The 26,331-nt window shown below is 37.9% G+C and overlaps 1 protein-coding gene across 1 annotated transcript; it reads right to left on the bottom strand.

The window, feature by feature from the left end:
* Positions 1–1,652: 1,652 nt before the first annotated feature.
* LOC114100219 (aldo-keto reductase family 1 member C4-like) lies at positions 1,653–24,617 on the bottom strand. The gene is made up of 9 exons (XM_071619699.1): positions 24,534–24,617; positions 21,388–21,555; positions 20,473–20,589; positions 19,727–19,804; positions 19,187–19,309; positions 17,046–17,155; positions 16,369–16,534; positions 3,046–3,128; positions 1,653–1,904 (listed from the first exon to the last, which is right to left on the bottom strand). Exons 1-9 carry the CDS (start codon positions 24,615–24,617, stop codon positions 1,862–1,864), a joined length of 972 nt encoding a protein of 323 aa, XP_071475800.1. The 3' UTR covers positions 1,653–1,861.
* Positions 24,618–26,331: the final 1,714 nt, after the last annotated feature.

Below are 26,331 nucleotides of genomic sequence, written 5' to 3' on the forward strand. Positions count from 1 at the left end.
TGCTGCTGTGCTGGGTGCTCTGCTCCCAGCCTAAAGATGTCAACACACAGAAGAGGGAAGGTCCAAGAGTAGATTGGAGAACTTCTAGACTCATATGAACCATATCCATAGCTTATTCTTCCTCTGGCCTTTTTGTTGTGGGAGTAAACCTGTCTAAGAGATATGGTATGTTTGCTGCACTATGAGAAACAAGTCACCTCTCTGATCTGCTGAGGTGTGTTGTCTAATTTTAGCAACCGTTTTTGAGGTTACACTGCATGCCAAGGCAAGGTGTCTTAGAGATGATAAGCACAGCCTTGCTAACTGGTATCTTCCAAAGTTTGTGACCAGATAAGATGCAGTGACTTGTAGTAGAGTTAATTTGCTTTGAGGAAAGAAGTTGATAGCCCTGTTGACACTCCCTAAAGACCAAGACCATTGTGTGTGACACAGCTTTGGCAATGGCAGGCAGGCAGGCAAAACCACACTGAAATTGTCTGTCATTGTGAATCTCCTTTTTCTTCATTGCATGCTTTCTTTGGTGCTTTAGACAACTGAATGTTTACAAACGTGTATACTGTTCATTCCCGAGAATCTAATGGTATCTTGATGTTTCCATGGGAGAAACTGGAGCTTTACTAGACCAACATTTTCTCACATCATTCTATATTCTAGATTTTCAAGTGATTTATGAGATTCCTTTCTATGAATGCATCCAATTTGACATAAGTATTTTCAAATATGTTGTAATTAAGGTGGTTTCAGCTTTTCTTCTAATGCTAATCACAAATCCAGCTATGGTATTTGATAAAGTACACAAAATGTTTTTTTATCTGTAGAGTATTATCATCAAAAGAACATTTGGTGGAAGGAAAACTACACAGTAGAGAAAAGGAATCAATAGAAAGGAGTGAGGTGGGAAAAGGCATAGGAAAGTACCTGGGGGATAAAATCTACCATATTATGCTATTTCCAGGTATGTATATACTACAGTATATGAATAAAATCAAATCATCTAATATATACAAGTTCATGTACATCACATTAAGTAAATTACAATAATAGTAGGAAGACCAGGAGAGTAGAGGAAGCACTTCATGGGGAGGAGGAGGACAAGAAGGGAAGTTATTGAGGTATGAGATTGATCAAATGTTAGGTGTATGTGTGAATTTGGCATCATGAATCTCACTACTATGAATAATTATAATGTGCAAGAAATAAAGAATTTTTATCATAGTCCTCAAGCAGAGAACTGTTCAACTCTGCTCACTTCAGCCTTGACACATCTGACCCCTCACACTTTTTCCAGGCCCGTTTTCCCCTCACCTCCTTGACAACCATCTGACAACCATCTTATTCCCTAGTTTTCAGGAGCTCTGGTCCTCAATCTGCAGGAAAGGAGCCGTTGACCTGATGCTTATCCTGGCCTTATGTGCTTCATCTTGCAGACCATGAACCATTATCTAAATGTATTCTCTTTTCTGATTATTCCCTGGGCTAGAGAAACACTGAAAAATAAATACCAATTGCTATTCCTTAGATCCTGAGAACTCCTATATTCCCCTACCTCAGAAACATCACCAAACCCCTGCTTACCGGCTGGTAGCCAAATTAGGTTTTGTTCATAATCACTCAAAAAGAAAGTAATCATAAACATAATAGAGTGAATATAGAATCTTGAGATAAACAACTTTATTTTCTTCAAAAATTGATGAAATTTTAGTGTCTTCCTTACTGGACTGGTGAAGGTTGTTTCAGCAGAATGTGAGTTGCTAAGATACACAGGTTAACAACACAAGTGATATGTCCAATCAGTAGCACCTGAGCTGTCTCCTGCATCACAATCCACATGGGGAATACCAGTAGACAAAAGCTGTCCACGTTAATATTCATCAGCAAATGGATAATTTGGATGATCAGCTCCACTAAAATGAGAAAGAAAAATGTGTAACAGACTCAGTGACACCTTTTCTACAGGGGTAAAGAAGTGACATCTACAAAATCCATTATATTTCCTGAGTGGTTGTGAAATCAGCCTTTCCTACTTTCCTGAATATAGCTTTATCAGAAAGGTAACTAAATTATTCAAATTCTATTCCCTTTTCTAGAAGAGCACACCAAGAACTCACTGAGACAAGAATTCAAACAAAGATGTCTTTCCTTATTTCTTCTTCTCAGTGAAAACCGATAAAGATTGCACCATGGATACATATTTGGAGAGGAGGACACATCCATTTATGCCATCTTTAGTATAAAAACAGGTTTAGATATTGACCAATACAAGAAGTATTTTAGGGTAGAGTATTTTGCTAGCAATTTAACTTCCATTTCACTAATTCATTAATTATTTTCTGACTGTTGATCACTCATGACACGATGCTACGTTCAGATATGGAAAGGATGTTGTTTATAAGGCAGATGTGCCCCTAGAGCTCACCATATAATATTTACATCTCTATACTTCAGAAACAATACAACAGAAAATCATTACTTCCTGAAGTATTTAATAGGGAGCAAGAATTGCCAATTGCTTGCTACTCTCTCTTGGTATTACGTTCCTCCTTTTCCTTTATTTAATTTATATTAAAGTATATTAGAAATGATAACAATATACCTTCCAGTTTTTAAGGACATATCATCATTGATTATCTAATCCCTTCTCACATGTCATCACATTAATTTCTATTATAAATTAACATTCCCTCAAGCAGAAGGGACATATATTCCTTGTTTACCCTCACTTATAACATATGTGCACTGTCAGACTCTATAACCATAAAGCATCAAGAAGGAGTAAAAATTTTTTCATGACTATAATCCTCTTCGGATGTTTTCTCCGCACACTCTTCCCTTGCTTTTGAATTTGTCTTCTCAAAAACGACTTCATCCTCTGCATTGAGATGTCTCCATTTTCAAACTCAAAAACAAATATTCTCCCTACGGCCTCCACAGGTGCCATTTGTCAGCCACATCAGTGTCTGAGGTCTGATCAAAACTCCACTGAATAAGAGGGAAAGACTTGAAACTAAAACAAACAATGGCCACACGTCAACCAACATTACTTACAACTCAGCAGCAAGGTATCGATAATTTCTGTTCAAGCCATCTAGGTCTTTCATGTCTTCTGCAGTCAACTCGAAATCAAAAACCTATCACAAAGTAGAAAGTATTTAGCATAGGTGGACTGTGCATTGCCAATCCTGGAAATCCAATGAAATCAGATAACTGCAGAAACATTTAAAATATCTGAGAAGTTTCCAAAACTTATTAAAGACATGAAGCAAAACACTCAAATGGTCAATAAGTATCAGATGAAAATTAAAAAGAAATCACTTCTAATGCATAATGTAGTGAAACTGTACCAACTACGGACAAAGAGAGATCATTAAACAGAAGCTGTAGCAAATAAAGCTAATGTTATACCAAGATTATGGTATCATGTACTTAAAAGACCCAGAAAAAGCTAGAGGCAACATTTTAAAATATGTAAGATAATTCAATAATTTCCAAGGATACTCTTTGATTTCTTTCTTTTGGGGGGTAGAGGGGAAGGTACCAGGGTGTGAACTCAAGGGTACTGGACTACTGAGCCACATCCCCACCCCTATTTTGTATTTTATTTAAAGATAGGGTCTTAACAGTTACTAATAGGGCATTATGTAAAAATGTGGATGTGTAACCGATGTGATTCTGCAATCTGTATTTGGGGTAAAATTGGGAGTTCATAACCAACTTGAATCTATTGTATGAAATATGATATGTCAATAGCTTTATAATGTTTTGAACAACCAATAAAAAAATAAATTAAAAAAAAGAACACGAAGAGAGAACCTTCAGAATGGGAGAAAAATCTTGGCCATCTGATCTCAGATAGAACATTAATCTCCAAGATATATGAAGGACTCAAAAAACTTTACACCAAAAAACCAAATAAGCCAATCAAAAAATGTTCAAAGGAACTGAAGAGGCACTTCACAGAAGAAGAAATACAAATGGTGAAAAACTATTTGAAAAAATGTTCAACATCTCTAGCAATTAGGAAATGCAAATTAAAACTACACTGAGATTCCATCTCACTCCAGTCAGAATGGCAATTATGAAGAATACAAGTAATAATAAATGTTGGTGAGGATGTGGGAAAAGGTTCACACAAACATTGCTGATAGGACTGCAAATTGGTACAATCACTCTAGAAAGCAGTATGGAGTTTCCTCAGAACACTTGGAATGGAACCACCATTTGACCTAGTTAACCCACTCTTTGGTATATGCCCAAATGATTAAAAATCAGCATACTACAGTGACACAATCACATCAATATTTATAGCAGCTCAATTCACAATGCCTTCTGTATGGAACCAAGCTAGGTGCCTTTCAACAGATGAATGAATAAAGAAAATGTGGTATAATATACACAATGAAAAACTTTATGATTTTTGCTGGTAAATGGATGGAACTGGAGACTATCATGCTAAGTGAAATAAGTCAGTCCCCAAAACGGAAAGATCAAATGTTCTCTCGGATATAGGGAGGCTAACACACCACAAGTGGGGGGAGGGGGAGGGAGAATAGAAGTTCAGTGGTTGACAAAGGGGAATGACGGAAAGGAAGGTGGGATGGGAATAGGAAAGATAGTAAAATGAATTGGACATGATTTTCCTATGTTCATTTACAAATACACAACAAGTGTAATTCTTTTTTTTTTATTTATTTTTTTTTAAATTTTTTATTGTTGGCTGTTCAAAACATTACATAGTTCTTGATATATCATATTTAACAATTTGATTCAAGTGGGTTATGAGCTCCCATTTTTACCCCATATACAGATTGCAGAATCACATCAGTTACACATCCATTGATTTACATATTGCCATACTAGTGTCTGTTGTATTCTGCTGCCTTTCCTATCCTCTACTATCCCCCCTCCCCTTCCCTCCCCTCCCCTCTTCTCTCTCTGCCCCCTCTACTGACATTCGTTTGTCCCCCTTGTATTATTTTTCCCCTTCCCCTCACTTCCTCTTGTATGTACTTTTGTATAACTCTGAGGGTCTCCTTCCGTTTCCATGCTTTTTCCCTTCTCTCTCCCTTTCCCTCCCACCTCTCATCCCTGTTTAATGTTAATCTTCTTCTCATGCTCTTCGACCCTACTCTGTTCTTAGTTACTCACCTTATATCAAAGAAGACATTTGGCATTTGTTTTTTAGGGATTGGCTAGCTTCACTTAGCATAATCTGCTCTAATGCCATCCATTTCCCTGTAAATTCTATGATTTTGTCATTTTTTAATGCAGAGTAATACTCCATTGTGTATAAATGCCACATTTTTTTTATCCATTCATCCATTGAAGGGCAGTCTAGCTATTGTGAATTGTGCTGCTATGAACATCGATGTAGCAGTGACCCTGTAGCATGCTCTTTTTAGGTCTTTAGGGAATAGACCGAGAAGGGGAATAGCTGGGTCAAATGGTGGCTCCATTCCCAGCTTTCCAAGAAATCTCCATACTGCTTTCCAAATTGGCTGCACCAATTTGCAGTCCCACCAGCAATGTACAAGTGTACCCTTTTCCCCACATCCTCGCCAGCACTTGTTATTGTTTGACTTCATAATGGCTGCCAATCTAACTGGAGTGAGATGGTATCTTAGGGTGGTTTTGATTTGCATTTCTCTGACTGCTAGAGATGGTGAGCATTTTTTCATGTACTTGTTGATTGATTGTATGTCCTCCTCTGAGAAGTGTCTGTTCAGGTCCTTGGCCCATTTGTTGATTGGGTTGTTTGTTCTCTTATTGTCTAATTTTTTGAGTTCTTTGTATACTCTGGATATTAGGGCTCTATCTGAAGTGTGAGGAGTTAAGATTAGTTCCCAGGATGTAGGCTCTCTATTTACCTCTCTTATTGTATCTTTTGCTGAGAAAAAACTTTTTAGTTTGAGTAAGTCCCATTTGTTGATTCTAGTTATTAACTTTTGTGCTATGGGTGTCCTATTGAGGAATTTGGAGCCCGACCCCACAGTATGTAGATCGTAGCCAACTTTTTCTTCTATCAGACGGCGTGTCTCTGATTTGATATCAAGCTCCTTGATCCATTTTGAATTAACTTTGGTGCATGGCGAGAGAAAGGGATTCAGTTTCATTTTGTTGCATATGGATTTCCAGTTTTCCCAGCACCATTTGTTGAAGATGCTATCCTTCCTCCATTGCATGCTTTTAGCCCCTTATCAAATATAAGAAAGTTGTAATTTTGTGGATTGGTTTCTGTGTCCTCTATTCTGTACCATTGCTCCACCCGCCTGTTTTGGTACCAGGACCATGCTGTTTTTGTTACTATTGCTCTGTAGTATAATTTGAAGTCTGGTATCGCTATACTGCCTGATTCACACTTCCTGCTTAGCATTGTTTTTGCTATTCTGGGTCTTTTATTTTTCCATATGAATTTCATGATTGCTTTCTCTATTTCTACGAGAAATGCCGTTGGGATTTTGATTGGCATTGCATTAAACCTATAGAGAACTTTTGGTAATATCGCCATTTTGATGATGTTAGTTCTGCCTATCCATGAACAGGGTATATTTTTCCATCTTCTAAGATCTTCTTCTATTTCCCTCTTTAGGGTTCTGTAGTTTTCATTGTATAAGTCTTTCACCTCTTTTGTTAGGTTGATTCCCAAGTATTTTATTTTTTTTTTTTGAAGATATTTTGAATGGAGTGGTTGTCCTCATTTCCATTTCAGAGGATTTGTCGCTGATATACAGGAATGCCTTTGATTTATGCATGTTGATTTTATATCATGCCACTTTGCTGAATTCATTTATTAGCTCTAATAGTTTCTTTGTAGAGCCTTTTGGGTCTGCTAGGTATAGAATCATGTCATCTGCAAATAGTGATAATTTAAGTTCTTCTTTTCCTATTTTGATGCCTTTAATTTCTTTCGTCTGTCTAATTGCTCTGGCCAGTGTTTCGAGAACTATGTTGAACAGAAGTGGTGAGAGAGGGCATCCCTGTCTTGTTCCAGATTTTAGAGGGAATGCCTTCAATTTTTCTCCATTCAGAATGATGCGAGCCTGAGGCTTAGCATAGATTGCTTTTACAATATTGAGGTATGTTCCTGTTATCCCTAGTTTTTCTAGAGTTTTGAACATAAAGGGATGCTGTACTTTGTCGAATGCTTTTTCCGCATCTATCGAGATGATCATATGGTTCTTATTTTTAAGTCTATTGATGTGGTGAATAACATTTATTGATTTCCGTATATTGAACCAGCCTTGCATCCCAGGGATGAATCCTACTTGATCATGGTGCACAATTTTTTTGATACGTTTTTGTATCTGATTCGCCAGAATTTTATTGAGGATTTTTGCATCTAGGTTCATTAGAGATATTGGTCTGTAGTTTTCTTTCTTTGAAGTGTCTTTGTCTGGTTTAGGTATCAGGGTGATGTTGGCCTCGTAGAATGAATTTGGAAGTTCTCCCTCTTTTTCTATTTCCCGAAGTAGCTTGAAAAGTATTGGTATTAGTTCCTCTTTAAAGGTTTTGTAAAACTCTGCTGTATACCCATCCGGTCCTGGGCTTTTCTTAGTTGGTAGTCTTTTGATGGTTTCTTCTATTTCCTCAATTGATATTGGTCTGTTTAGGTTGTCTATATCCTCCTGACTCAATCTGGGCAGATCATATGACTTAAGAAATTTATCTATGCCTTCACTATCTTCTAATTTATTGGAGTATAAGGATTCAAAATAATTTTTGATTATCTTCTGTATTTCTGAAGTGTCTGTTGTGATATTGCCTCTTTCATCCCATATGTTAGTGATTTGAGTTCTCTCTCTTCTTCTCTTCGCTAGCATGGCTAAGGGTCTGTCGATTTTGTTTATTTTTTCAAAGAACCAACTTTTAGTTTTGTCAATTTTTTCAATTGTTTCTTTTGTTTCGATTTTATTAATTTCAGCTCTGATTTTAATTATTTCTTGCCTTCTACTTCTTTTGCTGTTGTTTTGCTCTTCTTTTTCTAGGATTTTGAGATGAAGTATGAGATCATTTATTTGTTGGTTTTTTCTTTTTTTAAAGAATGAACTCCAAGCAATGAATTTTCCTCTTAGAACTGCTTTCAATGTGTCCCATAGATTCCGATATGTTGTGTCTGTGTTTTCATTAATCTATAAGAATTTTATAATTTCCTCCTTGATATCTTCTATAACCCATTGATCATTCAGTAACCTATTGTTCATTCTCCAAGTGATGTATTCTTTTTCCTTCCTTCTTTTATCATTGATTTTCAGTTCCATTCCATTATGATCAGATAGGATGCATGGTATTATCTCTACTCCTTTATATTGTCTAAGAGTTTCCCTGTGACATAATATATGATCTATTTTTGAGAAGGATCCATGTGCTGCTGAGAAAAAAGTGTAACTGCTTGATGTTGGGTGGTATATTCTATATATGTCAATTAAGTCTAGGTTATTAATTGTGTTATTGAGTTCTATAGTTTCCTTATTCAACTTTTGTTTGGAAGATCTGTCCAGTGGTGATAGAGGTGTGTTGAAGTCTCCCATGATTATTGTATGGTGGTCTATTAGACTCTTGAACTTGAGAAGAGTTTGTTTGATGAACATAGCTGCACCATTGTTTGGGGCATATATATTTATGATTGTTATGTCTTGTTGGTGTATGGTTCCCTTGAGCAGTATGTAGTGTCCCTCTTTATCCCTTTTGATTAACTTTGGCTTGAAATCTATTTTATTTGATATGAGTATGGATACTCCTGCTTGTTTCTGAAGTCCATATGAGTGATATGATTTTTCCCAACCTTTCACCTTCAGCCTATGTATGTCTTTTCCTATCAAATGCGTCTCCTGTAGGCAGCATATTGTTGGGTCTTGTTTTGTGATCCATTCTACTAGCCTGTGTCTCTTGATTGGTGAGTTTAAGCCATTAACATTTAGGGTTATTATTGAGATATGGGTTGTTCTTCCAGCCATATTTATTTATTTATGTTACTAAACATGGTTTGTTTTCCACTTTGATTATTTTCCCCCCTTTAGTGTCCTACCTCCCACTGTTGGTTTTCATTGTTATTTTCCATTTCCTCTTCCTGTAATGTTTTGCCAAGGATGTTTTGAAGAGATGGTTTTCTAGCTGCAAATTCTTTTAACTTTTGTTTATCGTGGAAGGTTTTAATTTCATCTTCCATCCTGAAGCTTAATTTCGCTGGAAACACAATTCTTGGTTGGAACCCATTTTCTTTCAGTGTTTGAAATATGTTATTCCAGGATCTTCTAGCTTTCAGAGTCTGTGTTGAAAGATCAGCTGTTATCCTGATTGGCTTACCCCTAAATGTGATCTGCTTCCTTTCTCTTGTAGCTTTTAAAATTCTCTCCTTATTCTGTATGTTGGGCATCTTCATTATAATGTGTCTAGGTGTGGGTCTCTTATGATTTTGCACATTCGGCGTCCTGTAGGCTTCTAGGATTTGGGGTTCTGTCTCATTCTTCAAGTCTGGGAAGTTTTCTCGAATTATTTCATTGAATAGATTGCTCATTCCTTTGGTTTGAAACTCTGTCCCTTCCTGTATCCCAATGACTCTTAAATTTGGTCTCTTGATGTTATCCCATATTTCTTGGATGTTCTGCTCATGGTTTCTTAACAGTCTTGCTGAGCTGTCTATGTTCTTTTCAAGTTGAAATACTTTATCTTCATTGTCTGATGTTCTGTCTTCTAAGTGTTCTACTCTGCTGGTAGTATTCTCAATTGAGTTTTTAAGTTGGCTTATTGCTTCCTGCATTTCTAGGATTTCTGTTTGTTTGTTTTTTATAACCTCTATTTCCCTGTATAGTTGATCTTTTGCTTCTTGGATTTGTTTATGTAATTCATTGTTGAAGTGATCTTTCATTGTCTGATTTTGCTGTCTGATGTCTTCCTTGAGACTCCAGATCATCTGAAGCATGTATATCCTGAATTCTTTATCTGACATTCCATCTGCTGCAGCTATTACCTCTTCTAACGTTGAGTTGACCTGCAATGCTTGTGGTCCTTTCTTTCCTTGTCTCTTCATACTGTTCGCGTTCCTTTCTACTTGGTGAAACTGTTGTGCTATTGAATTTTCCCCCTATATATTTATATTGGTCTTGTATAGTTGCAAAGTCTCCCTCGCAGGCGCGGGCGGTGGCTCTGCCCCTCCTCCAATTGGGGCAATGTGCCTACCATGCCGGCAGGCCGCTGGGCCTGCTCTGCCGGTCGGTAGCAGGTCCGCCGACCTTGCAGGCGCGGGCGGCGGCTCTGTCCCTCTGCGGGCTGCTAGGCTTGTTCTGTCGGTGGTCGCAGTTCTGCCTACTTTGCAGGCGCAGGCAGCGGCACTGCACCTCTGCAGGCCTTGGGGCTGTACTGCCAGTGGGTCGCAGGTTCGCCTACCTTGCAGGCGCGGGGGGGGGGGGCGGCTCTACCCTTCCTCAGGCCACTGGGCCTGTTCTGTCTCTCGGTTGCAGGTCTGACCTGTTCTGATGGTGGTCACAGTTCCGTCTACCTTGCAGGCATGGGGGGGAGGGGGCGGCTCTGCCTCTCAGCAGGCCGCTGCTCCTCTTCTGCCGGTGGGTCGCAGGCCCGCCTACCTTGCAGGAGTGATTGGAAGCTCTGCCCCTCCGCGGGCCACTGAGCCTTTTCTGTCGGTGGTCACAGTTCCGCCTACCTGGCAGGCACGGGGGGTGGGGGGCGGCTCTGCCGCTCAGCAGGCCGCTGGGCCTGCTCTTTGGGTGGTCACAGTTCCCTCTACTTTGCCGGCGCAGGGGGAGGGGGCAGCTCAGCCTCTCAGCAGGCCGCTGCTCCTCTTCTGCTGGTGGGTCGCAGGCCCGCCTACCTTGCAGGAGTGATTGGAAGCTCTGTCCCACCGCGGGCCACTGGGCCTTTTCTGTCGGTGGTCACCGTTCCACCTACCTGGCAGGCGCGGGGGGTGGGGGGCGGCTCTGCCCCTCAGCAGGCCGCTGGGCCTGCTCTGTGCGTGGTCACAGTTCCCTCTACCTTGCCGGCGCAGGGGGAGGGGGCGGCTCTGCCTCTCAGCAGGCCACTGCTCCTCTTCTGCTGGTGGGTCGCAGGCCCGCCTACCTTGCAGGAGTGATTGGAAGCTCTGTCCCGCCGCGGGCCACTGGGCCTTTTCTGTCGGTGGTCACAGTTCCCCTACCTGGCAGGCGCGGGGGGTGTGGGGCGGCTCTGCCCCTCAACCAGTGTAATTCTACATCATGTACAACCCTACGAATGGGAAGTTATACTCCATGTATATACAATATGTCCAAATACACTCTAGCATCATGATGTATATCTAAAAAATTAATTTAAAAATGCCTAAATTTAAAAAAAAATTAAAAAGAAAAAAAAAGATAGGGTCTTACTCAGTTGGTTAGCACCTTGCTTTTGCTGAGGCTTCTTTGAACTCCCCATCTTCTTGCCTCAGCCTACTGAGCTGCTGGGATCATAGGCATGTGCCATTGTGTCCTACAGGTCGGTTTCTATATCGCAGGAGTGGAAACTTCAAACTCCAATAATGATTTTTGTTCAATAATTTTAAGTCAGAAATTCTTAAAGTACTATTTATATTCTGTTAATTAGGTTAATAAAGTCAAAGAGGTGGTGGAAAGAGAATCACCTTGTCTAAATCTGAGACATTTTAAACATGAAAACAGGTTTCACAAATTGCTAACATGCCTAAACAAATGGATACTTAAAATATAAGTAATTTCCTCAAAAATGGCAAGAGTAAAATGTTGATAATTTAACAATTCATGAATGAGGTAAATGGAACTAACAGAATTCTTTGAAATTTTCTGTGTATTAGGAAATTCTCACAATGAAAAGGGATTAGCAGAATGATCACTACTGTATGAATAAATCTAACAGAATATATACAAAGGCCTTCAATGAGAAGTTTACTGAAGAGGTTTCAAGTTGGCTGAATATAAAGTCAATTTCCCGGCTGCTCAGTGGCATAAAACCAGACAAGCAGTTTCTCAGCAAGGTGGGTGAACAAATGAAATAAGGGGGTGACTTTTCTGGAATTTCATATTGGACACTCAAAACATATTGGATACTCATTAAGTTAGACTAATCAAATCAGGAAGAAATGCCCAGCACCACAGCTACTGCCACAGTTGGAGTTACCAGCCAGATTGGTCTCTCCATGAGCACAGAGGATAAAGGAATTAATGGAATCCATATGTTTAAACTAAAAGGTGTGCTACACAATATCCTCGTATGGGTAGGAAACCACATCTCTCAAGGTGGTGTGTGGAGGATGAAAGAAGGAATCATTTTGCAGCAGTACTGCAGGGAGCCAGCAGCTGAGGGAACTGATTCCTGGCAAATCCAAGTATGGCCTAAATAATACAGGCCTAGCAAACCCACATGCACAACATAAAGTAAGCCTAAGTAACCAGGAGAAAATCTATTGTGGAGAGAGCTTTACACAGGGGACAACTGGTTGTGAAAACCCTCCTAGCTCACCCTCCCACTGAGATCTTGCTTGCTTCCAGGACCAGCTGGGAGAGACTCACTTGGCTAGGAATTGGAAAGGGTGGGAGATGGAGAGATTGAGTTTGGAGACTAAACCCAAGACCAGGAACCATGCAGTCCCCAGATGATATAGTGGATTAAAATTTGACCCTTCCACAACATGAGTGGAGCCCAAGAGGAGATCACTGGAGTACAGTCTTTCAGCATGGACCAGCAATTACTAGGCCCAACAGGGAGGCTGATTTGAAATCTCCAGGCCAATTCCATGCAGTGAAGAGTCTGGAGCCTAAATAGATAAATCCTGCCTCTAAGAGTTCTGCCTCTGGGACTACCTGTCTTATCCTAGCAACACCACCATGAGGGTGGAGCAAGTATCATTGTCCAAACAAGCCCACCTAACTGCTGAGAAAGGAATCTGAGAATCTTTTGAAGTCCAACAGAAACAATTCTTTAATTTTTGAGATCTTTTTTCTTCTTTTTCCTTTTTTCATTTCTCCGCTCAAATGTGACCTTAATGTTTCGTGGACATTTGTATATATTCATATTTGATATTGTTCCTAATTTATAGCATTTTTAGAACCAGTTATTTTTCAAGAATCAGTTGTTTGAGGACTAGGATGTTTGATTAATATATTTTTAGTTTTGTATTATTTTAATTTTTCATTATTAATTTTGAAAATTTTTACTTTTATTTTTCTCTCTCACTTATCTGTTTCCCTTGACTATCATTCCTCCTTTTCCTCAGCTAATGGACCATCTCTATTGTTCTCTCTTTTGCACTTCCTTTAATTTTTTATAATATCTTCCCTCCTCTTTCCTCATAATTATCACCTCCTACATCACCTCTGTTCTCTTACTTTCCACCATTTGAAATTGTAAACACTATAGCAAACTGTTTTTATTGTATGCAATAATTGTGCATATTATTTGTCTTTACATTGACAACATTGTAGATGTCAAAACAAGAAATATTTGGATTAATGCTGTATATCATTTGATTGCTTGTTGTTATTCTTTCTCTCCACCTAAATGGTTAAGTACTGAAAACCTCCAGGGACGCTATAAGTCTATAGAATAGAAACTCTACTATCTCAGATCCATACTGTTAGATGTGTAGACACACAAACAACATGAAAAGACAAGGTAAGAAATTGCCCCAAACAACAAGGATACTCCAGTAACAAAATTCATCAACACCAGAAATCTTAAAGAAGGAGTTTAAAATTTGTATAGTTAAACTGATCTAACAAGTAAAGTATGATATAAGTAGTGAAATCAGAGAAAAATACAAGAAATGAAAGAACACTTCAAAAAAGAGACAAATATTCTGAAAAAAAAAGATCAAGCAGAAATCCTTGAAATGAAGGAATCAAAAATAAACCAAATTAAAAATTCATCAGGGAACATAACCAAAAGACTAGACCACTTAGAAAATAGTTTCAGGCAATGAAGACTAAATATGTAATCTTAAAAATACAGTTAATCATGGAGAAAAGATGTTAAGAGACCATGGACAGAATTTCCAAGAAATATGAGAAAACCTAAAAAATCCAAATTTAAGATTCACTGGTATAGATGAAGGCTCAGAGATACAAAACAATGGACTGCACAATCTTTTCAATGAAATAATATGAGAAAATTTCCCAAACCCAATGAATGAAAATGGAAATCCTATACAGGAGCCTTACAACACCCCAAATATACAAAATTACAACAGACCCACACAAAGGCACATTATTATGAATATGCCTGACATATAGAATAAAAATTTTAAAGGCTTCCAGAAAAAAAATGACAGGTCATGTTTAGAGAAACATAAATCTGGATCTTAGTTGATTTCCCAACCTAGACCCTGACAGCTAGGCGGTCATAGAATAATAGATATCAAGCTCTGATAGAAAATGCATACCAGCTAAGAGTACTATACCCAGGAACATTAGGCTGCAGATTTGACAGTGAAATAAAAATCTTCCATTAGAATACTGCTGCAATATGTTAAAAGACTAGCTAAATATTGGAAACTCATATCATAATCATGGATTAGAATCTTTAATATTTTAAAGTGCTTTTCTCTCCAAATTTAGTGAGAGTTCCAATGCAATATCAAGCAAACAGCAACAATCGATTGATAAAGTGCTTCTAAATTCTTTATAATAGGTCAATCTACAATAGCCAAGATATTCATAAATGAGTGAAGAGGTAGGAAGTGTTTTGTGATGTAGGACAGAAAGACTGATTTTCCATGAAAATAAAGATTATGAAAAAGAGCAAATAAGACAACTGATGACAGAAAAGTGCCAGAAAAGTAATTCCTGTTACTAGGAAATTTAGCTAGTCATTTTAAAATTATGTGTGCATTTGGATTTTTTTGTTAAAGCAACATTTAAAAAGAAAACCTGCAATTGAAATAAATAAGGAGTTAAGGACTATAAGACTTTTGTAAAGTAATGTACTAAAGGACAGTTCAGTTCTCAATGTAAGAAAAATATGCCACTCAACAACCACAAAGTAAAGATGAAAATAACAAGAGAATCAACATTATTCATGAAAATATACCAAAAGGAAAAAGAAACTGTTGGGAGTCACCCTGACTCCAAAGACTAACTTCCCCACCCCGCAAGAAGAGCCATCCAATAGTGAGCCCTTCTGGCTCACATGATCCTTACCCACCAATTAGAACGCACCCCAAGCCAGCTGCCAAAAACCTGTTAAATTGTTAAACTGTTTCAACTGTCAAACCACCCCAGGTTCTATAAATATGCAGAGCTGCCTCAATAAATGGGCATTTTTCTCCGATGGCAAGCCTTGATTGTTCTTTCAGAAACCATAAGGAAAATTTGGAGAACATATTTCAACAGATACATCTGTATCTGAAAAACAATATTCAGGATACATAAATGTGGTTAATTATTTGCAAAAATGCTCCCCCAATAATTCACATCTCCCAGTATCCAACTCCTATGTGAATTTGCAGCTTCTTTCACTAAGAGACTCTGTCTACTTCCCTACCCACTGAGTCTTGTATGGTCTATAATTTGCATTGGCCATTAGAACCTGGCAGAAGTAATAATGTTCCCATTGTGAGTCTACCTAGGCATCAGAATGCTCTGCAAGGATCCATTCACTGCCTGGGGACACTGCAATGTGATGAGATAAAGCCTGCATCATCAACTGGTAGATGTAAAATTCTATGGAGGGGAGCTGAGACACCCCAGACAACAGAGCAAGCTGGACTGAAGCAGTGGCACCACATGTTCTACGGATGCATATGAGAATCTATTACAAAATTGTGAAAATCCAGTGTAACTGGAAGACATTCACTGAGTTCAGGTTGAGCCAAGGCTAATAGTCAAACCATAGAATTATGAAATAAACAAGTGTTCTTTGCACTAACCTCAATATTACGGGTGGCTTGTTTTGCATCTACTCTAAGTAATGGTCCAAAAAAGTTCTCCTACTTGAGAATAAAAAGATGAACAACCCATCTAAATGAGTAATACATAAACTGACAGGTGACAAGTGAAAAAACTCAAATTGAATAAATATATGAATATTAAAATAGATTGAGTATTTGGGAAGTGTAAAAAAATAATAATTTCAGGAATAAAAGTTTCCAATCCAAACTCTAATTTTAGAAAATTAAAAAATATACAAAGATGTCACTTGTAAGAGTTACACAATACACGGTTACCGATGCTGAAAACCAAATCTCTGTGTTTTATCCAACCTAATTCTATCCAGTTGCACTGTCTGTAGAGTAAAAGAACACACTCTGAAAGCACCTGAAATCTTACATGCAGAGGGCAAGCTGCGGATATTGACTGCTCCCAATAAGATCCTTGCAAGTTTCAAAGAAGCACACATGTGAAGAACCCACATTCCCACAGCCCTCCTCTATACCTGAATGTTCTCTTTGATTTCATTCTCCTTCAAACTCTGGGCCAGAACCACAACCCCTCGTTGCAGCTGGTAGCGGAGGGCAATCAGGGCTGGGGATCGCTTGTGCTTTTTTGCCAAGGCACCAAGAACAGGATCATCCAAGAGAACTGGGGAGCTCTGGTCAACCCTGGAAGAAAAGAAAGAAGTGCTTAAGTCCTGAGGCCAAGTAGTTAGGAAGATATCATTTATTTCTGGGTGGTGTTTTTGTTTGTTTGTTTGTTTTTTGGTATGTGTTTGTGTATGTAGGGGGGAGGGCGGTGTCTAAGGGAATATACTACAGGTTGAATCAAAAATTATTTTGCCAGAAAGGCAAATGCTTACTCCTTTTTATTTGTGACACAGGGTCTTTCTAAGTTTCTGAGGCTGGACTCAAGTTTACAATCTTTCTGCCTCAGCTTCCCTAGACACTGCAATGACAGGCAAGCACCATTATACTCACTCACAAAACATACTGAGGTCTATTTGAACCACTCTAAATAGGCATCCTCAAATGCAGACCCTAGACCTGCAGCATCAGTGATTTATGGGACCTTCACAGAAGTGCAAATTCTCTCCTGTCCCTGAGCCACTTGAGAGTGATCTTCCGAAATGTGAATCTTATAGGACTTTTGAGGTAAAAGCCCTGATGTTCTCATTACCATTGTTTGTCTCGTTGAGTTCCAAGAGCACCATAAGCAACCAAAACAATGTTTTTTGATTTGCAGAAGTCCAGCAATTTCCTCTGGTTGTGATAAACATGACATTCTACCTGTGGTGAACAAGACAGAAAGTATCTCATTCTACAAAATGTTAATGTTAATATGAAAACAAAATGCCAAAGAAAAAAAGCTGAATTTTTTCACAAATTGAAACTTACACTTTAAATTCTGACATTGACCAAGATTGACCAATGACTCATGAGAATAAGTTTCAAAGACATTTGATAGATATTCTGCAGATAACCTTTGTGCAAAATTGTTCATCAAAACCTATAAAATCCTAGTCCATACCTCAAGGAGCTTAGAAAAATTCTCCCTAACCATAATCTGTAAGAATAAATTCCAATTAGAACCAGTCAGGGTGGGACAAAGTGACCCAGACTTGAAAATCTCCCCTCTGCGGAGAAGAACATGAACAATGGAAACTTGGAAATCTGAGGCCACCTTACTGTCAGCCAACAGTCTAGAGGTGAAGGTTGGCAGGACTAGAAAACTCCCAAGAGTCTCCCTAGAATACTGGAAGCCAGGGTGGGCAAGCCGTCCCCCTCCTTTCTGAGGGGATTCAGTCTCTCCCTTAAGAGTTTCATCTTTTGCCATTTTCTTATTCTTTGTAGTAAATTCATGCCTGTAAGTCTGAGCCACATGTCTGTAATTTTTATAGTGTGATGCAAAAATCAGTAACTGAGGACCACTATACCTGCCCCTTGATTTATAAAAACAATTCAAGTCTAACTCCTGACTCCAAATGAGAATGTAAAAACAAGTTCACTGATATAATAAGACAGTTTGGAAAAAAGATCCTGGTTCAAGCATTATATGGAAAAGCACTGGGTGACTGACCATTCTGTGTAAAAAGAGCTTAAGAAACATGACAAAGAGCAACATGTGAACCAGAGTGGCATCCTGGAAAGGGGAAGAAGTATACAAGATATTTCAGAAAAGCAATGGGAAACGTGAACACAGACCTGATTTAGATGGTATGAGAGACTTACAAATAACTGTAGGTATAGTAATGAAGTGTGCTGTGTGAGATATGATCTTCATTCCTAGGAAATGTTCCCTGAGTTCTCTAAGAGTTAGTAGTTCTAGACTACAATAGACTTTAAAGAAATTTAGCAAAATATTACTCAGGTGTATGCAGATATATCCACAAAAATCTATATCTCACAGTGTTCCCCAAAGTCAACAATTTTAGATACAAGGTAGAATATATGAATGTCCTATATCATGCTCTCAATTTCTGTATGTTTGAAAAATTTCATGATAAAAAATTAAGATAAATTAATACAAAATTATTTTCAATTATTAGCAATTGTATTTGAAATTTATAGTGCACTATCAACATTTATGAAAGTTATGGTCTCTGTTTTCCAACCACAGACAAATAACCATGCCCAGAATAGATGTAATTAAAGAGTTGATTGGATATCAAAAAGCATAGAAGAAAGAAAGATAAAAGGGCTTAGGCTCAGGGCCAACTGTATATTCTGGTGAAAGTTCCTGAATGTGAATTTGATCCACCATCAGAATCACAATAAACAGGTAAATTCCTCTCAGGCCTGTTACTTTCATGAGCTCTGCTGTTTTTCCTAATTGATGCTTCTGGGTCCATAAAACTGAAATAGCCATAAAAAGGATTCAGGCACCCGACCTCCACACGAAACCTGATCATTGATCTGTTTTCACTCTTTCTTGCTCACTGCCCATTCCTGTGCACTGGACCTCTTTCCTACACATAATTCCTGCCACTACACATTCACCCATCTGGTCTCTGGTCATCCTCCATTGCTCAAGGTCAAGCTCACCATGTCCCTGAAGTCAGATGAACAACAACTCTCCTCCTAGATCACCTGTACGTCACCAAATTCCTACAAAAACTGGGCACCAAGTTCGTCCCCTCATTTTCACTAAGGATTCACCCAGCAAAGGTACAATTGAGAACCCTCCACATCCTCCAACACAGTCTTAGACTCTTCTGTTCTACAAAGACAAATGAACTGCGGGACAGAAGAAATGGACACTTGCAGGTGGTGCAGACACAAGGAAAGAAATGAGACAGCAGTGAGGCTCAGGGCTCTCACCTGGTTGCAGACAGGCTTATACTTGAGGCCTGGCTTATTCAGGATCATCTCCAGCTGCCTGCGGTTAAAGTTGGACACCCCGATGGACTTGGCCAATCCTGCGTCCTTGCACTTCTCCATGGCCTTGGGAGGAAGGGGTTGGGAAGAGGCATTTGTACAATGGACTATGTCAGTATAAAGTCCACACAGAACTGTTAATAGGAGCACTGTCAGGTAATGACAACAAAGCTGATGAACTGACTATTAACAAGAGAAAGATGGTAAAGATAATTGGGCACAGTACTGAGACAAGAAAAAGAATCCCTGTGTCCTTGGGAAATCAGACATCACTGCATGTGGAGGCAGGTGGTGCATTTCTCACTGTCACCATTTTTCTCTGATGTTTCCCTCTACTATATTCCAGTAATTCATTCCTCCCCACCACCCTAGGAAAAATCCTCTCTAAAATATAATGATTTCTTATCCTACAATTTCAGGAGAAAGCATGACCTGACTGTCACCCTGTGGGCCTCCTATGTGATCACTCTCTCAGGCACTCACCTCCCACACAGCACAAAGATCCACGTGGTCATAGATTGTTTTTCCATTTTCATCTTTTGGAAAAAGCTCTTCCCCTGGCTGGAATAGAAGTGATCATCACAGCAATCTTGCCACATTCATATGTCCATGTATAGCAATGATGCTAGGTGTATTTATGGAATGGAACATTCAAACTCATGAAATAAGTGGAGTATCACTCTATATTCATCTGTTTACAGAGTGTTTGCATGTGGATGTAAGGAATACCATTAGGTGCCTATCTTCCTGTATTGGGAGCGTACATGCTTCCATGCAATTAATCACAGCAATAGTGAATTTCAGTGATGACACAGGTTAAACAATATTCCTTATCTACCTGGACACATGTGTGTCCATGAATATATATGTGTACCTAAGATGGTCATTCAAGTTTCTATCCAAGATTGATTTGATGCTGGAAGATGAAGAGACCCTATCAAATATTAATCACTATGAAGCTTGAACTGCCCCAAAGTCACATTTACCACCAATGGAAAAGGCTAAAACAAAACCAAGCAAACCTCTAGTGATGCAGATATAAGGGATGAATAAACAGAGATGTTTCTGAAGATTACTTCTAATCACAAATCTAAATGGTTTCGACTTTCTATAATTCATGTAAATTAGGTTTGTAGAATTTTACATAGAAACTTAACTCAACCATCCTTGGTAATGATGGCCCTAGGAATGGCTGGAATTGAACTGGTTTGATGATGCAAATTGCTTACCTTCATTGAAAATGGGTAATGAATCAAATACAGGTCAACATAGTCAAAATGAAGTTTTTTCAGTGATCTTTCCAAAGAAGATTGCACCAGCTCTGGTCGATGAAAAGTGCACCATAGCTACAATGGTTAAAGAAAGGAAATTGGACTGGATTCATACATGACTCATATTTGGGAAATTTTTTAGCTTCATATTGAGACATTCATTTGTCTGTTGATTGGAAACTGTTGATCACAGGGAACATATTCTCTTCAGGTCTTGGGTTTCCATTTATCTCGCCTATGCATGTGAATGGGATTATATTTTTGGTTATTATTAGCCAATCAATCAAACTATGGAAGTAAATACTCAAAAGATATTATTTTTATCAGATACTAACATTATTGAATCTCTGAATTGTGTTTCATAGAGATTGTAAACCTATTATTAGTCCATTTCATCGATTTATTTCACAAGAATTTTTTTTAATTTAAAGAACTGAAGGGAAACACGTTTTGAACATTTTAATATATGCTAAACAAAAATCAAGACACTTTAGCTACATCTTCTTTACTCCCCATACACTTTCCTACAAAATGATCTTTGATAAAAACAAATGTTAAAGTTGATATTCAGAATCATAAGAAATTTTAGAAAGTCATCATGGAGAAAACAAAACCATAATATGGTCATAATTCTATCTGATTCCACAACTAATACTAAATCATTCTGCTGATTCCAGAATCAGAAAAGTATAGAAATTTAAAAGTCATAATTTGTAGACTGTGAGTAGCAATTCATAACCATTCTCTATTTTGAAACTGGATATTATATGTGAATGAACATTGTACCAATATTCACATTCCACCAATAACTCATCAGCTAATTTTCATTTCTTCATATCTATTTCAATAATTTTTGCACTGTATACAAAATACCTTTGAAGTACAGAATATGTCTTCTCTCTTCACAGTGCCATCTGCAATCTTGCTTCTAACGGCCAGTCCTACCTCCTCTTCTACTTGGTATGCATAAGCACAATCAATATGGCGGTACCCAGCTTCTATAGCTATTTTGGTGGCCTCTGTTGTTTTACTATTAGGAACCTAGAGGAACAAACAAAAGAAGTATTTGGAGAATCATATTATTAATGATTTCTTACGTATAGTAAGAAAGTGGGCAATTCATTAGACTGAAGGAATTTTAAATTCCAATGTTTTCTTCAGACACCCTAATTATGTGATAAGGGGCTAGTCCACAGAACTTTGAATGTCCATTTTTCTCTTCTGTAAGAATTAAAGAAATTGCCAAAGAGTTATTTTGAAAATCATGGGCAGAAGGAGTGACCTCACCAAACTCAAATTTTCCCATGTCTTGTGTTAGTGCTGTGCTTGTGGTAAAAAACTCAGATTCCCTTTTCTGGGATTTTCCTTGTTAATGGCAAAAAAATCTCGGCCACCCACACTGCAGATAAAGTGATAATTTGCGTAATATACAAAGAACTCAAAAAGCTTAACACCAAAAACAAACCCCAATCGATAAATGAGCATAACAACTAAACAGACACTTCTTGAAAGATGAGATACAGACAACATGTATATGAAAAAATGTTCAACATCTCTAGCATTTAGAGAAAGGCAAATTCAAACTTCATTAAGATTTCTCCTCACTCCAGTCAGAATGGCAATGATCTAGAATACAGTAACAATAAATATTGCTGAGGATGTAGAGAAAAATCTACACCTATATATTGTTGGTGGAACTCCAAATTGATGTAACCATTCAGGAAAGAAGTATAGAGACTCCTCAAAAAACTAAAAATGGAACCACCATTTGACTCTATTATACAGCTTCTTCATATACATGAAAAGGAGCTAAAACCAGCATACTACCATGATTCAGCCATATCAATGTTTATAGTAGCTCAATTCACAATAGCTAAACTATGGAACCAAACTAGGTACCCTTCAACAGACAATAGGATAAAGAAAACTTAGTAAAAATACACAAAGGAATATTACTCAGGATAAAAAAAGAATCACTTCATGACATTTGCTACTAAACGGATGGAACTGGAAACACTCATGTTAAGTGAAATAAGCCAGTCCCAATAAACCAAAGATTGAATGTTCTCCTTGATATGTGGGTGCTAACAAACAACAAGGGAGCAAGAGAAAGGAAGAATAGAAGTTCAGAGAAACAAGGGGAATAGAAAGGGATAGAGTAGGTAGGGGAATAAGAATGTCAGTGGAATGAATCTGATGTTAAGTTTCCTATGAAGTATGAAGACACCACAGTGAGTCACCACATCATGTACATACACAAGATTGGGTTTTCTAATTAGAAAACAATATACTCCTTGTTTGTACAATATGTCAAAATAGACTCTACTGTCATGTATAACTAAAAAGAAACAAATCAATCATTCAGGTTAAAATCACTGTCTTCATGGTGACTGGGATAGAACTGAGGGCACTGTGGAAAAGATAAGCGTCACTCATCCAGTCAGCACTTATGTGACTGAACGTCCTGAGGAGAAGGAAGCCCTTCTTGGCCATGCATGTGAGGGAGGCAGGTGCTGTGGTTCAGCCTGTCACTGCTGGACCCTCCCCTTAGACCTTCCTCAATAAGGACTGATACTTTGTATGCACTCTCCAAGTATTTTCTCTGGTCTTCTGGCAACCTAAGCCACTGCCCTGGAACAATAGGACTATGAACCTGAGGGCACAATGCATATATAAACTCCACTGTTTGTACCCTTTAGGGAAAGCCCACATCCTTGTTGTTATGCAAATATGAAAAATCAAATATTCCAGATCCAGCCAGGGGCCAGACTGATAATAGGCTCTTGAACAAACAGCAATGTGTTATGTCACCTCCCACCCACAACCACATCTCTATATGACAGAACTAAACACTGGAGGGAACAAACTGAATACTCTAAGGATATAGACTCACAAATAAGGAATTATACTCATCTTGTAAGGGGTTATTCACATAAGCATCAGCCTTTAAAGATAAATCAATCCCTTTTTTGCAAAATAAAAGAGTGACATTTACAATCATTGCACGGTCTACAAAATTTGGATGATGATTTGAAAGTTCATTTGTCAAACAATAAAAAGGCATATCAAACATGTTCTTTTCTCTTTTAAAATTTTCAGAAGTTTCTTTTTCCAGGAAATCAAAATGAATGTGATTCTGGGTGCTACTGCCCTCGACTGATTCTATCCCTGAATTTCTTGGGTGTAAGGGCACTTGGAGCAGGACTAAAGCCCTAGTGATCCCCTTCAATGCCACGTTCCCCTACAACCTAACCAAGTCCTGTCATGGGTCTGCACAATTGCTCTCTGGATGCTTCCTTAGTCTTGCAGAAGGAAAAAGTTTAAATTCAAAATTCAGGAAACTAGTCCCTTGTCACACAATAAGCGGTCAGAGGATGATGTTTGAATACGAAATTCTTTCCAGTCTAGTGAACTTAGATCATTCTAGCTCAGAGGGTCGTCTGTCAATACAACACACGTGAGTGATGACCAGGAATTCACAAATACCCTTTCCCAGTGTTATATTCTACATTCATGGAAATTTCCCACACTGAGAGCACATGAAAAATTCTTTGCAGCCAAGGTCAACATTTTCTGTGAGATGCTGAAGACTTCCTCACAGTGCGGAGGGAATGACCTCCATCATCAATGCTATGCTTCTTGTTTCCAGGACCTTTTGCTACCCAGATGTCTCTGGAACTTGACTTTTTGGAAGGAAAAAGGATTTCCTGAAGTATGGAAATAAACAGAAACCAGTACCAGTATAAACCAAGTACTGACATTCATCTTTTTACCTAGTTGGTAAATGGACTGCAATGTGGGGAGGAGGTGGGGTGGGCCCAGAATATTAATAGGTGACCACCTATCAGACAATGCTATAGAGTCATGTCTGTCCATTATCTTTCCTGTCCACAGAATAGCTCTAGCATAGAGAAACTGAGAGTCACATAGGAAGCAGGTCACTTGACAACCCAGATTGAATCCTGATCATTTTATGTCTACTTTTTTTTTGAACCCTTAACCCAACACCACATTGTTACCTCTGGAGGTTTATAGGTGCCAAAGCCCAGTCCAGGAATGAAGCGACCATCATTGAGCTCCACATACTGATGTCTGGAATTCATTGCCTGTGACTCCTCAGCCTAAGCAAGTTCTGCTTCTTCTTCTGCCGTCACTGGGGAACAAATAACTGGATTTCACAGCCCCAACTGCTTATATAATGGTTAACCAATTCTACTTGCTGTTTAATATTTAGCCAACATTGTATGGGAGGAGTGAGTTTAAAGCAATATTCCAGGTATGAATAGAGAATTGGAACCTGTCCTCTTATTTCATATAGAAAATTTTCAATTAAATTACTACATAGTGATAAAAAATATGTTTGTGTTTAGGAAAACTACTCCTCAACAATACTATCATGAGTTATCATACAAGATTGAACCATTATCGACCATTTGTTGGGCTGGAAACCTCACATCCCCATTCTTTTGTATTTTGTTTGGTTTTCGGTTTTTATTTTTCTTTTGGTCATGATAAAGACTTTTCTTGGTCAGACATTATTAGGAATGAGGAACTATCATACACCATGCGCACAAATACAGTTTTAAAAAGGATTGTAGAGCATTTTTTGGAGTATCAGAAAAATAATCAAATGTTAAAATGAACAAATGTTAGCCTTCTTAAATTTCTTGTTGGTAAAGTATAATCTGACACGGATTCTCAAGAGGACTCAGTCCTGACAAGTATGCAATAAAATCTGCACTCACTGCAATGTTCTGCTCAGTGGAAGACAAATGATTACAGCCATGGAAAGTCATTTTGCAACAGGCAATGTTCATTATAGCTTTAACCTGTTAGATAATTTTGAGAAAGCTATCAATAAGTAGGATGCAACTTTGAGACATTTTATATTATTTATGACCTTGTTCAACATTATCCATAAAAGAAAAAAATGGAAAATCTTAAATAATTACGAATGTTGGCATAGCTATGTAAACTTTGATGCACTGATGAAATTGAATATTTAAAGTAATTAAAGTCAAACTTAAATGTTTATTAATAAAATTTATTAAATATACAAATAAGGGCTTCTAATTAAGTTAAAAGAGAAATTAATATGTTGTAATCAACAATATAATACGTTCATAAAAATGCATAATAAAGGAAGGAAAAACTACAAACTCCAAGTACTCATTCTTTCTGAATAGTGAGACTAGGATTGATCTCCTACATGCTTTTAAATCACCTAGACTTTTTTTTTCATCATCATAATTTGAAAAAATTTGAAAAATTTTATTTATATATATAGAAAGCTCTGTTCCTTACACAGATCACATTTTTTGTGATTTTCATTTGTTAAGATGAATCCCCTTTTCGATCATACATTATTAGATAAAATAAACTGTCTTACCCACACACAAACATATGCACAGAATTTAAAAGGAGTGCTGAGAATTTTTCAAACTTTGACCCTCACAAAAAGCACCAAAGGTTAAAATTGAAAAAAAAATAGACTTTTTACCTTTCTCATTGGCAAAATATTTTCTAAATCTTCTTGTTTTGCTTTATAATAAAAACATCCATATTTGATGAGTGTGCAATCCTAAGAAGAATGCACCAAAAAGCTGCTGTGTTATAGTGCTTGGTGAAAGCTCTAGGAAATTATTTTGCAGATGCACCTGAAGCCTAGGGGTCTATTTGAATAGGGGGGATCTGAGAGATTGCTAAACCTTCTGTATGTCTTTAAGTTCCCTACAATTAATGTTTCTCTTTTGTAATCTAAGAAAAATGTTCACTTATAACAGGTAAAAAGCTCTATCCCTGAAAATTAAAGATAAA

Source organism: Marmota flaviventris, chromosome 12 (genome assembly GCF_047511675.1).
Source record: "Marmota flaviventris isolate mMarFla1 chromosome 12, mMarFla1.hap1, whole genome shotgun sequence".
Taxonomy (NCBI): Eukaryota; Metazoa; Chordata; class Mammalia; order Rodentia; family Sciuridae; genus Marmota; species Marmota flaviventris.

Coding starts and splice junctions, on each gene's coding strand:
- LOC114100219 (XM_071619699.1), bottom strand. CDS start 24,617: ATGAATTCCAGACATCAGTATGTGGAGCTCAATGATGGTCGCTTCATT. Junction 21,556..24,533: donor GCACCTATAAACCTCCAGAG/GTAACAATGTGG, acceptor TTGTTCCTCTAG/GTTCCTAATAGTAAAACAAC. Junction 3,129..16,368: donor AAATCAAAGAGAACATTCAG/GTATAGAGGAGG, acceptor ACTTTGTGATAG/GTTTTTGATTTCGAGTTGAC.